We start from the raw sequence: 13,455 nt of genomic DNA, 5'->3' as shown, positions 1-13,455 counted from the left end.
CTGGAATGCAGAAGGAACACCAGACAGAGATTTAAAAAAAAAAAAGTTGGACAAAAGGGGCTTTAAAGGAATTTACCAGCCTCAGAGAAATCAACAAAAACTGTGGAAACTTTTGCACAACACAGGGCCACGGCCCCTGCAGGTCTATGACCCCAGATAGTACTGCATTCTACTATTCGGCAGAGAGGGAAAATAATGAGTTCAGTGCACCAGAACCAAGACCAACTTTGGAGCGCAGGACCTCTTATAGGTTCTTAGATCTTCATCTTTTAAAGGGGTCTAACAATAGTGCTTACCCCATAGAGTTACATACAGTGAGAAGTAAATGAGACCATCTGAATAAAGTACTTAGCATAATACCAGAACACAACAGTTAAACAAGTGTTAGCTGCTATAAGCATTAATTACTACTAATTATGACTATACCCACGCTCACCAAAAAACCACTATGGCATCTTGTTTATTTGTGAAAGACACTGTGGTCAAATGCGGTCTCTGTGGATTGAAGTTTTCTCTCTTCAGAGAGAAGATACAGTTAAGGATGTTCTTTTTTTTTTTTTAACTCAAGAGCAAAGAAAGTCACATCCCCAAACAGATCAACAATTGATCAAAACAGTGTTTTAGATCTCCCTTAGCCTTTAGTTCTGATGTTACCCAAAAACCAGCTTAATCCAACTGTTCCATCCAAGTTTATTCCGAGGGAAAAGTGAAGTGATGGGGTTCTCTGCAACTTTTTCATTCAACAGCTACTTTTTGTGCATCGGAGCTGACTTTGTGACTATTAGCTGAACTCTTGATAGTTTTCAATTACCTAAGGGAGATGCCCCAAACAAATGAACTTTATTTCAGACAACAGATTCAGGCCACCAAGAAGAACTGACAGCTAAACCACAATGAACATGTGGCTGAGTATTTCTTTACCAGCCAGGAACTCTTGGTATAAGAAGAAAACTCCATCCCTCCACCCCCTCATCTAGCCTGTTTGCTCAGAGTGAAGGAGAACTGACGAGGCAGACTTCTTGAAAAGGGAGGATTTGGATGGTTTTGTATAGAAAGGAATGAAGAGACAGAAGAACCTAAGTCTTCCTATGAAGGAGGGGGAAGAGATAGACTATTACCGACCAGAGTCAAATCAGAGAACAAGACCAATCAGTGCCTTCAGGATAAACAAGAGAACACTCTGGCTGCTCTGATGAAAAGGTACCAGCTACCTCCAAGGAGGAAGGATGAATGTAAGGAACAGAAATATATAAGCAGCCGTCTGCTTCCATATCCCGCATTTGATCTGAACGTGATTTTGCTCCCATTAGTCAGAGGTAACGTGGCTCCTGGCGATGGTGGATCCAGCCTGTCCCAGGCACCCTCACCAGAGAACATATCCATGAGAAACCCAAATTCCTAATTCCTAAACTATTTCCAGTCACCCCCACATTGTGCCCACTCAGGAACAGAACAAGCTTTGTAGAAATTTCTTCTAAAAATTTAAAAACTGCATGTTTTAATTCAAGAAATAAAAGTTCACATGCAATCTGGAACAGGTATCAGGAATTTGCTCTTAAACAATCAGCCACACCTGCTGCAGAAGTTCAGGCTCCGCAGAATCACCACGGCCAGTGCTTCCTGAGATGCTCTTTCAGCTGAGGAATGGAAGGCAGCAGCTGCTGGCACTCATGACAACGGAGAGGAAGCTGCAAGAGCTCAGACATTCCATCTCGGACAGTCACTCTGCCAGCCTCTTGTAGCATCTGAATCACAGCTGCAGGCAAGAAAAACAAGTTCAGAGCCCAGCTACTCTGCAAAGCCAAGATACCAAACAAAAGGAAAATCTGACTCCAGATATGCCAGGTTGTCTTCAAAGCCAGTACAGTTGAGGTTAAGTTCACTGTTGTGGGAAAGGGGCTTGGTCAGATTCTAAATCTCAGCAACTTATTTTTGAGATGATTACATTCCTTCAGGATACTCTCTAAGCAATCCATGTTACTATGTCAAAGACATCACAGGGCTTTACCCCTGGTAGCCCTTAATCAATGGTAGCTATCGTTGTTAATATCCCAGCACACTGAAGTTCCACAGTATGCACACCAGGAAGTGCTTCCTTCTACATATACACAGCCTTCCCCTGTTAAGTAACCATTCTTGACAGAAGGTAGCTCCCAAGCCTCTCCCAGCCAATGGCAGAAGAAACAAGTAAGTGTTCAGAGCTTTCATACCCATGAACTCCAAAAATTCTCAGGACAACATTTAAGTCCCCCAGTTACAATAAACAATCTTTTTTGACCCTAATATAACAGCATTCCTACTCCCCCAAGAAGGCTACTCACAGCAAAGCGGCAATCCTACTACAATTCAAGTAATCCAATTTCTTTTCATGGGGCTCTCTGTATAAGCTACACAAAGTTACACATGGGTTTTTGAAGCCAAGTTATTATTTAAGGAAAAACAAATGAATCAAGTATAAAAACAACTGAGAAAATGAAACAAATGTGAAAACCAAAGAACACTGTTTACCTTGTGATTCAAGGAAGTACTCTGTATTGAAAGAATTCCAATGCTTTTTATTCTTAAGGCAAGGAGAATCAAAATCCTGGCTAATCACATGAAGGTGTACATGGCTAGTTGAGAGGAAAAAAAGACTGACCATTAAACTCATTAAAAACTACAGCTTAATCAAAACGACAAACAGTAAAAGTATGAGTATGTAAAATATTGACAGTGGTTCCATTTAATTCAACTCATCCATTCATTCACTTAAGAATATTTACTGCTCATTAAATACCTACTAGAGCCAAGCACTGTTCTAGCACTGGAATTCAGCAGTGACCAAAATGGTAAAGGTCTATGCCCTTATAGAAATTATATTCTAATGAGGGGAGAAAAATAATAAATAAGTAAACAAATAGACAAGGAAAATTCAAACTGCTAACACTGTTAAGGAAAAAAAAAAAAGAAAGCAAAATGGGATAAAATGCCTAGGGGGTAGAGACTGCCTCTTTAAGCAGTTGGGTGTTCAGGGAAGGCCTCCCCCGGGGCAGCAATCTGAGCTGAGAAAGCAGTCAGGCAAGCAAAGCTCTGAGGAAAGAGTCTCAGGAAGTGGGAGGCCAAGTGCAAAGGCCCTGTGATGAGAATGAGCTTGCTGTAACCAAGGAACAAAAAGAAGGTAATACTGCGGAATGGCTGGAAACAAGGAGCAGAGATGAGGTAGGAGCCAGATCATAAAGGGGTCTTGTAGGTCAGCAGAAGGTTCGCATTTTATTCCGATTACACTGGGGAGCCACTGAAGGATTTTAAGCAGGTGGGTGATATTATCTGATTTATACTTTAAAAGATCACAGCAACTTCACTTACTACTCATTTTGCTTCCCACCCACACCAGTCATAGCTCTTGCTTTTAGCATTCTCCTTAGCATAACAGCACTCATTATATGAAAAAGGTATGGACACCATGATTACTATGTGAAAAGCACTATGGTCAAGGGCTGTTAGTCATGAGCTCTGCAACATTAGGGAAACAGGATTATGGGTGACTTTTAGCAACAAATTTTTTGAATAAGGTTTTAACAATAAAAAATATTTTTTAATGATACACAATATACATTCACCCTGTAATGTAGCAATTCCACTTCTAGGTATTTACACAAGAGCAGAACAATAAAGTATGTCCATGACATATACAACCTGCCTGAATCTCAAAATCCACTATGCCGACCAAAAAAAAGACAGAAAAAGAGTACACATTGTATGAGTCCCTTTACATGAAGTTCTAGAACAGATAAAACTAAGTTATACTAAAAAAAAAACCAGGACAACACCTGGGGGTTGAGGGGAGAATTAAGCGAAAGGAACACAAGGGAACTTCTGGGAGATGATAGAAATGTTCTGTATCTTGAGCACAGTAATAGTTACATGGCATATACATCTATCAAAACCGATCAAACTATAAATCTTACTGTTCATTTTACTGTATGTAAGTTATGCTTCATTTTAAAATAAAGAGTATTGATGGGGAAAAAATGTGGTACAAAAATTTCATTTGGTTAAAGTGGCCAGTAATCTATGCCCTAATTACCCTCCTAATAAAATGTGAGGAATGTTGGGTGATTAAAAAAAAACAATCAATAGAGGGAAATGGGTATAGCTCAGTGGCAGAGCGCATGCTTAGCATGCACAAGGTCCTGGGTTCAATCCCCAGTACCTCCATTAATATAATCATCATCATCATCATCATCACCATCATCATCATTAACAGAAATTCTGACACATGCTACAACATGGATGAACCTTGAAGACATTATCCTAAATGAAAAAAGCCAGCCACAAAATGACAGATACTGTATGTTTCCACTGGAATGAGGTATGAGGTACCTAAGGTAGTCAAATTCATAGAATCAGAAAGTGGAATGGTAATTGCCAGGGGTTGAGGGGATGGAGGAATGAGAGGTAGTCTGGGAAGATGAAAAAAATTCTAGAAATAGATGGTGGTGATGGCTGCACAACAGTGTGAATGCACTTAATGCCACTGAACTGTACACTTGAAAATAGTTAAAATGGTACATTTCATGTTACGTATATTTTACCACACACACAGAAAAACCCCAAGATTAAAAACTTCAAAATCTAATTAGTCTGCTTATCCTGTTACCTAGCTCAAAAGAACAGGAGATCTGCCTTACTTGCAATCTTTGAAAAGAATTGATCACCCCTTTCTGAATCCATCTTGGTATGTGCCAAAGGAAAACAAGCTCTACTTTTTTTTCTCATTTTATCTTAAATCTTAGATCTACTAAGCTGTCATGAAAGAAGTCAGTGATGCCTGTCTCCTTCAAAGCAATGGTCCTTAATCATTTAGGGGTTATAGATGCTTCTGAAAAATCTGATAAAAATCACTGACCAGTTTTTCTCCTGAGGGTAATGAAGCTGCTTCATCTAGTTCATAGGTTAGTCTCTCAAAGTTTATACTTTGAGAAGAACAAAGAACCGTATGTTATTGAATTATAAACAGAAGTAGGAACTTGTTCGCAAGTAGGAACTTGCGAACAAGTCAGGCAGAAGAGTCTACATTTCAGCCCACTTGCCTTGGCAACATCCCACCCTACTGCCCCTGGGCCTTGGGGCTATCAGCACACTCAGCAGACCCAGGGTAAATCCACGTGTCCACCCAGACAAAACCAAGATGGACCAGGACCCCCACAAGGCTTACCTCATGCTGGGAATGGCGTGGTAGCCCAGTCGGAATCGGAGTTTGCTAGAGCCAGCGAAGTCTGCAATCACCTTTTCCCCCACAGTGTGCATGTGTTTGAGGAGCTCAAGGTGTTCTCTGGTCACAGCCTTCAGACTGGAAATGGAGGCCCACGGTAAGACCAGCCAGTGGTGACGAGCCTTGGGGTATTTATCCTTAATCACCACCACCTGCTCATCTTTGTAAACCTAGCAGAGGGGCACAAAAGAAACAGGCAACTACTGCACATCTTACATGTGCCAGATGCTGTCACATTCATTAACTCACTTAATTCCCACCTCAATCTTGTGCTGAAGTCTTAGCATCCTAATTTTGACAGATGAGAGCACAGAGACTCAGGTAAGTTGAGAGTCTTGCACCCGGTCACACAGTTAGATACTAAGTGGGAAATCTAGAATTCCAACACAGATCTAGTTACTCCAGAGCCTGTGTTTTCTGTCACCACACTACACAGAACACACAGAAGAGGTACCGTACAAAACAGTTCCCGAGAACCTGACGTAAAATCCCTGCAGGCATAAACTCAAATGTTTCTCCACTCGGCAGACCACATCACATCACACACACACACACACACACACACGTGTGTGTGTGTGTTCCATGTAGCCCTATCAGATCTTGCCCCTTGTCACCCCAGGATGTAATTTAAGAACTCAGACTCCTCCCAGGATGATGCCTGACTAATAATCTCAGAGAAGCCCAATAACTTTAGTCATAATACATTATCCGATGCTCTGTTGAAAGGGACCACACTAAGGGGAACACAACTTCTCTTAACAGTACCCAGAAGTTTAGGAGGAATGAGGCAGAGGAAACATTTGTTAGAAAAACTTAGCTTCTCTCCAAACAATTCCAGTTGCTAAGTTACTGACAATGAGAAAAGCCACCTGATCTCACAAAATAACCCAATAAAATGAATCTCATTCAGACCAACTGATCTCCTTTGATTTCATTTGTAGTTATGAGCTCTGTGGAGTGATCATTTAAAACGTGAAATGTGTTTTAATACCCAAATTTTATTCTGACCTGCATTTTGGGGTCCTCCATTGAAATCTTCAAGCCTTGACTCCAGTGGCCCAATGATTTCTAAAACAAAAAATGGCAATGTAAATCACAAATGCTGATAGTTAAATTTTGCATTAGTTAATACTGTTATGTTAACAGAGTCCAACCAAACTTGGAAATAAGGTTAGTTTTTAAAAATTAAACTGTATTTCTTTACCTCAATCTTCTGCCTTTATAAACTATAAGCCATCTCCTTTCTCTTCCCATACTGAGAGCCCTATGTCTAGACAGAGCTTGGAAACGCCAGTGTGTGAACTGCATCTTCTTTACCCTCTCCCTTTCCATCAACAGCCTAAGTTCCCACTTTGACATCAGGATGTAAATCACATGACCTATGTATAGTGTTTCAATGTTCACCTTCTATAGGTATTCACATGACTGACCCATTTTAGTAGCTCAGTGTTAAAAACACTGCCATTATCGCCCTACCTTCAAGTGGCTTACCTTAGGAATTCAAGAGAAAAGTACATCAAAGGACATTCACCCAAGTGACTGGTGACACAAACAAGTGACTCTTTCATCACGGTTAATAATCCCTTATGCATCTGGGCTTTACAGCATACAAAACAATTAAGCAGTCATTACATCTCGTTTAATCTCTACATCATCTATCAAGGTCACTACCCTCACCTTTTTGGTGGATTCATCTTTTTCTTTCTTTGGGGGCATAGAGCACTGGCTAGGGTTGCTCCCAGGTTCCAGTCCTGTACTGGGCTCAGCTTCCTGGGCAGCAGCCCTTTCTGCAGAATCACTGTTGCCTGACCTCTTTCTCTTCCTGTGTGGGTCCAGGACAGGGCTCTTTGCCTCTTCTTCAAACTCTATAATATATGGATAAAGTTCATTCACCATGTGGAGAATCTGGCCAGGCTGCAGCTTCATCTCTTGGTCCTTCCCAATTATGACTGAGTCAATGCTGGTGGGATTGACCCCTACCTATGGAATAATCAGAAAATAATTATAATGATAGCAATAACACCATTAGTACAGCAGCCACTGCTATGTTAACCACTTACTATGTGCCAAGCAGCATGCTTAATATTCACTTACTTTACTCTGTCACTTCTACACATGACAGAGAAGCCTTTACTGGCTGTCACAGACACTCCAAAGTCAATAGCATAAAAAAATCAAGTATAAAATGGAAATCCAAGTTACAAACAGACATACCTGCTTTACCTTGACATATCCTTTGTTACACTCTGCTTTCAACTGAACTGAAAGAGATTGAAAAAAGTTAAACTCAAATGCCACAAAGAATCAGGCACCTGCTCCTGTTCTCCTTACAACACAGTGAAGCCTCACTCCAGGAGGCAATCTGACAAGGGTTTCCTCAATGGCCTACAAGCAAAATCATGTTATTCAGGTGACTAGGGCTCCAAGTCCTCCCATAAAAAGCCCAACAGTGTACATACTCCCTTAGCTACTGCTAATACCTCTATTCAGCTTCACTGAATCCCTATAAGTCTTCCTATTCCAGAGCCCTTGGCCCACTCGGGATCACAGGCTCTGCAGTCAGGGAAAGGGGTCCACTTGTCTCACAAGCTCTTAGCTCAGGATTAAATCAGGCTTCCACTATTATATAAAACTTTCAGATGCCTTCAACAGAGAAAGAGGTAAAAGATACATTCCTGGAAGACTGAAGGTTAGCTGGCTTTGGGTAGGAAGAGTGGAGAGAATATCCTTTCTAGAAAGAGGACAGCAAGGACAGAACTGTCTGAGCATGTGTGGGAAGAAACAGCACTAAACACTCATGTTCAGATAAGTGAACAAAAAGTTTCTGGGCTAAAACAGGGAGCAAAGAGACACCACAGCTGCTCTCTGAGGACAGGCAGAGGACAGACTGACATACACATTCCTACAATTGTTGTTGCAACAAGGGGTATAGAGAGTAAGAAGCAGTATCTGCCTCTGTATCTTTGGCTTAGTCGGCTCAAGCATGGCTTTTTTTTTCCCATTTAGATTAACTCACATGGGAAAAATCATAATCACTGTTGCAAACTCCAAGCCTTGGGAAACCCTGCTACAGAGAACATACTGCAATCAGAGGCCCAGTAACAGGAACATGTCTGGGTTTACAGGTAAAAAATGAAGTACATGGTAAAGCTTTTTCCTAAGGACTTTCATTTTATTAAATCCCAGGAAAGATATTTCAAGACCTGGATGCCACAGTCTTTTAAAGATACCACCCTCTTTGTGCGGCAACATGTAAAGGATGGAACCACTTCCCAGACGCGGTTTCAACCTGGAAATCCCAGAATTCAACTGTCTCACTGCCCAACGAGGACTCTCCCTGGGCAAAGCAGAGTGCAGGACTCAGTTCCACAACCCATAGTACAGTGTGGAACCTGCCGGCTCCCAATATTAGTGGAATATTAACCACTCTCACAGGGTGGAATCTGGTAGTGTTGGCTAAAAGAGCTCAGTTCCTGAGTTTTGTTTATGGCACACAGAAGGTTTTTTATCAAGAGCATCCAGGAAATACGCATCTTTGATTATCACTATCCTTATCACTGAGGAGCCGAACATGGTAATCTCCACATCCCCATGACTAGTTACCTTGCTGTCGAGAACATTTCTTGTCAGTGATCTTGGTCTCTGGACCACGCCCCACAATGACTGCTTTCAAATGTGGCAGTTTAATTCGCTGGTGCCGGTTGTCCTGTCTCACCAACCAGCACACCCGCATCATTACCCTGAGAGATGAAACACAAGAGAATCACTGGAAAAACCAACACAAGTCCTCCAGGGTCACACCCCAGGACCACCACACGTGCCATTTATCAGCTGTTCATCTTGAGGCAAGTGACTGCACCTCCCTAGTCTCAATTCCTCACCCATAAAAAGTGATAATGACAGGACTCATGAGGCTGTTGTGAGGATTAAATAAGATAATGTGAGTATTTACCTCTGTGCCTGAATCATGCTAAGCAATCAAATATTTGTTACATTTATTGAGACACTCTATGTTCTAGGTATTAGGCTACATGCTAAGGATCAAAGAATGATGAAACACCACCCCATCCTTCAGGGGTCTGGGGTACAGTGTGGCAGACAGACTCATGTACCAATTATTACAACGTAATGTGATAAGCACTATAAGGGAGTAACCAAATATGGCATTAGCCTAGGGAAAGGAATGACTGACTCTTGCAAGGAGTGTTAAAAAAGGCTTCATGAAGAAGGGATATTTATCCTGGGTTTTACAGGATGAGAAGGAGCTTGTCTGGCAGAGAACTAAGGACAGAAGAACAGAGGATGTTCTTCGGTCCAAAGGCATTCCTATGTGTATTAGGTTAACTGTCATAACATACTGATGTTAGAACAATACATTTTACTGCCATTGGCCAGAAGACTGTCATAAAAAATACACAAATCCGCAATTTCTAAAGCATGAATGCAGCATCTTTGTGCAATACACAGCCTGCATAACATGAGTGAAGGTGCTGGTGTTCTTCTGAAAAATATTCTTCACAGTCATGTAGAGTAGCAGTAGCAGAGAAAGAGAAGAAATTTGGGAGAGAGATGAGGCCTGACCAAAAGCAAAACAAAGGAGACGGAGAGAAAGAAGGGCCAGGAGAAATTGTGAAGGTAGACTTAACTACTGACTGTATTTGGGGAATGACAAGGGAGTAAAGGGAGATACCAACCAAGATTTCTAATTTGGAAATGCTCATTAACCAAAACGATGAATACACAAGGAGACAATTTGGAGATAAACAGCAGGTGGAGAAGGGATGATTTCAGACTGAAACACAATTAGATCAAGTTACGTGTAGAACATCCAAGAGTCATGCTGCGATATATGGGTATGAAACTCAAGAGAGAAATGGACTGAATGTGTATGTGTGTGTGTGTGTGTGTGTGTGTGTGTGTATTTTTGAGACTACAAAGAGCTTTCTTTGGGGTCTTAGGAATTACAATTCAGGAGACACAGTTTCAAGTAAAACCAAAAGTGTTTCATGGAAGAGAAAGAATCAGGGGCTTAGACAGGAAAAGCCACAAGGTTGTTAAAGCTGTCTTGTAAGAACTGACTGGCTCTGACGCAAGAAAGAAATATTTGTCCTTAACTGAATGTAGGTATTTGAGAGGCATCAACAAGTCATAGAAGAGTAAGGTTGAGATCACGCCGGGAGGCAGAGCAGGGAAGTGTGTGGGAGGGACAGGACCAGATCTTTGGGATGCCTCCCCAGACTCCAGAAGCTTACCAATGCTCGAGCCTGTAATACCCTCTCTTTGAGAAAGGACCCCTGCAGGCAAGGCAGCACTTAGCAGGCCCTCTGCAGAAGCTTTGTATCCAAAGGGGAGAGAAAAGAAACCAGATTTTTAAAAATTGTAGTTTAACTACCATCTGCAGAGACAGGATAACACAAGGCAGCGTGAGCAAATGAGTGCCAAGGTCTGAGCCGCACAGTGAGGAAAAATGACAGCTGTGTGTAGGCAGGCTGGAGTGGAGAAATCTAGAGTCAGATAATAGTCAGGAAGCTGTGACCATAATGTGGGCCAGACAGAGGTCCAAAAAGTTAAGCAGGCTTTGTGCAAGAGCATGAAGAGTCAGCTGTAAATCTAAAATCCTAAACTCAGAGCCTCAAGTGATGATGGCTACAGGCAAATCCCACTTTTAAATGCTACGTGTTCAGAATGGTATCTGTTTGCACTTGCTGGAAACTGATGAATGAGCAGGTAATGGACTGAGGAGTATGGTTTTATTAAGCACTGGGAAATGAATCATGTGGTGACTGACTATTCACAGTAATAATAAAAGAAGCCTAAAGAGAGAACAGTTAGAAAGGAGGGAATACGATGGACAGCTGAGATCATGGCTGACTTTTGCAGGATAACAGGAACTACCCCTCATGCCCTACATAAACACACATTCACATGCTTCATTCCCCCTAAAGTTCTGAAGTTATGATGTTCCTATTTACTACTCCTTGAGAAGCTGAAGCAGTGACTACACGATGCTTACACAACTAACCTTAAGCAATGTCTTAGCCCATTTCAGCCACAGATTTCAACTTTTAGGAATGAAGCATTTTAGAATATGGGGAGTACATAAGGATGGATGTTTGTTCCTGAACCTTCAATATGATCCATCCAGTAAAAATCCATAAACTGCAAACTCTATGACTGCAGAAGTCAAGCCTGTTTTTGCTTCCACTATATCCTCAGCACTTACTACTTGGCATACAGCAAGAATATAATAAATATTTGCAAGTGAATGGCCAAATGATAATCCTATCCAGGTTCTCTTCCCTTCCTTCTCTCTCTCCCCTCCTCCAGGTCCTCTTCTTATGTGGGCGCTTTGCTACTCTGAGTAACTCCATCCTCACATCTATGTGGATAAACCCTAATTCTCTCTTTTCAGCCCCATACTTTTCATTCCAGAGTTGTGGGGATTGGTCAGAAAGAAATTCTGATTATTTCTTAAGGGACCCAAGTGATCTGACAGGCCACACAAGGCCAGAAATCTGATAACCTGGAACGTGCTGTCCAGTAGAATTTTTAGCGATGATGGAAGTGTTCTAAACACCAACAGATCCACCACGTGACAATCGAGCATTTGAAATGTAGCTGGTGCGACAGAGGAAATGAATTTCTTACTTAGTTTCTTTTAAATTTAACTTAAATTTAAAATTAAATAGCTGTATGTGGCTGAAGGCTACCATAATGTCCAGCACAGACCCGGAAACTTGCCCAGCCCTGGTCAATTCCAAATCCCTCAGGTTTGAAGTTAACTTTCATACTCTAATCCCACAGAGGTTACTTATTTTGCCTCCCACTTCTTTTCATAGAACTAGTCCCATTTATCCATCCCTCTCTCTCCTCCCTTCTCCCAGACTCAAACACATGCACCCTCACACACACATACATCCTTCAGGAATGACGTACTGAATCAGGACTCCCAAATGAGTCATTCTTAATATGATCTCCTGGTACTGAATTATACACTTTTCTCCCTCCAAGAAAACCAAATCTTTCTCAACTTCCAAGTCCCACCTCCTCCCTGAGGCCTTCACTGAGCTGTCTTCTGTACATCTTGTTATTGGGTGTGGCTGATTTACCTTCTTTGAAAATTAAACATGGATGTAATCTCACTGGCCTACTGAGATTATAATCTCCTTGTAAACAGACTGCATCCATTCAGGAAATTCAGAGGAAAGGTCACTGGACCTTGCTGGTCTAGGCTTGGTCTGATCCTGTATTTCTGGGTCCCCTGGTGTTCAGCATACTTGTATCAAGTGCACACTATGTGCCAGGCACTTGCCAAATGTCTTACTTACATCATCTCATTTAATCTTCACAATAACTCTCACTCTAAGGAAAATTTAAGTCTTAGAGAAAATAAGTAACATATTCAAGTCACATAGCCAACATGTGCCAGAGCTAGAATTTGAATTACTCCAAAGAATGGGTTCTTACTCACTACATCATATACTTTCTGTCTTCACTCATTTGATCGTTTAAGCAAAATTACTGCATGCTTACCACGTGCCTTGTGCCACTCTGGTGCTGGGAATAAAGAGATATTACATCTCACTTACATGTATGATGCACGTATAACACATCAAACCTGCCTTCAAAAGGCTCAGAAAAACTCAAAACAATTGTAACATCCCTTACACCATACACAAAAATAAACTCAAAATGGATCAAAGACTTAAACATAAGACAAGATACAATAAACTTCCTAGAAGAAAATACAGGCAAAACATTATCTCACATACATCTCAAAAATGTTCTCCTAGGGCAGTCTACCCAAGCAATAGAAATAAAAACAAGAATAAACAAATGGGACCTAATGAAACTTACAAGCTTCTGCACAGCAAAGGAAACCAGAAGTAAAACAAAACAACAACCTACGGAATGGGAGAAAATTTTTGCAGATGAAACCAACAAAGGCTTGATCTCCAGAATATAAGCAGCTCATACAACTTAATAAGAAAACAAACAAACAACCCAATCCAAAAATGGGCAGAAGACCTAAACAAGCAATTCTCCAAGGAAGACATACAAATGATCAATAGGCACATGAAAAAATGCTTAATATCACTAATTATCAGAGAAATGCAAATCAAAACTACAATGAGGTATCATCTCACACCAGTCAGAATGGCCATCATTCAAAAGTCCACAAAAGACAAATGCTGGAGAGG

At 41.2% G+C, this 13,455-nt stretch overlaps 1 protein-coding gene across 4 annotated transcripts in view; it reads right to left on the bottom strand.

The window, feature by feature from the left end:
* APTX (aprataxin) overlaps window positions 1–13,455 on the bottom strand; it is a 205,870-nt gene that overhangs the window by 189,028 nt on the left and 3,387 nt on the right. For all 4 annotated transcript variants that reach the window (XR_012506788.1, XM_074363171.1, XM_045504616.2 and 1 more), the window contains exons 2-8: window positions 8,858–8,994; window positions 7,469–7,515; window positions 6,932–7,234; window positions 6,263–6,322; window positions 5,198–5,424; window positions 2,509–2,612; window positions 1,574–1,756 (exon numbers count right to left, since the gene is read on the bottom strand). Coding sequence is in view for 3 of the 4 variants with exons in the window: in XM_074363171.1 (XP_074219272.1) it covers window positions 1,602–1,756; window positions 2,509–2,612; window positions 5,198–5,424; window positions 6,263–6,322; window positions 6,932–7,234; window positions 7,469–7,515; window positions 8,858–8,994 (1,033 nt within the window). In the remaining variant the exon portion in view is untranslated. The remainder of the gene's footprint in view (window positions 1–1,573; window positions 1,757–2,508; window positions 2,613–5,197; window positions 5,425–6,262; window positions 6,323–6,931; window positions 7,235–7,468; window positions 7,516–8,857; window positions 8,995–13,455) is intronic.

This window comes from Camelus bactrianus, chromosome 4 (genome assembly GCF_048773025.1).
Source record: "Camelus bactrianus isolate YW-2024 breed Bactrian camel chromosome 4, ASM4877302v1, whole genome shotgun sequence".
Classification (NCBI taxonomy): domain Eukaryota; kingdom Metazoa; phylum Chordata; class Mammalia; order Artiodactyla; family Camelidae; genus Camelus; species Camelus bactrianus.
The sequence above is the reverse complement of the archived record's forward strand: the minus strand, read 5'-3'. Positions and strand labels throughout refer to the sequence as shown.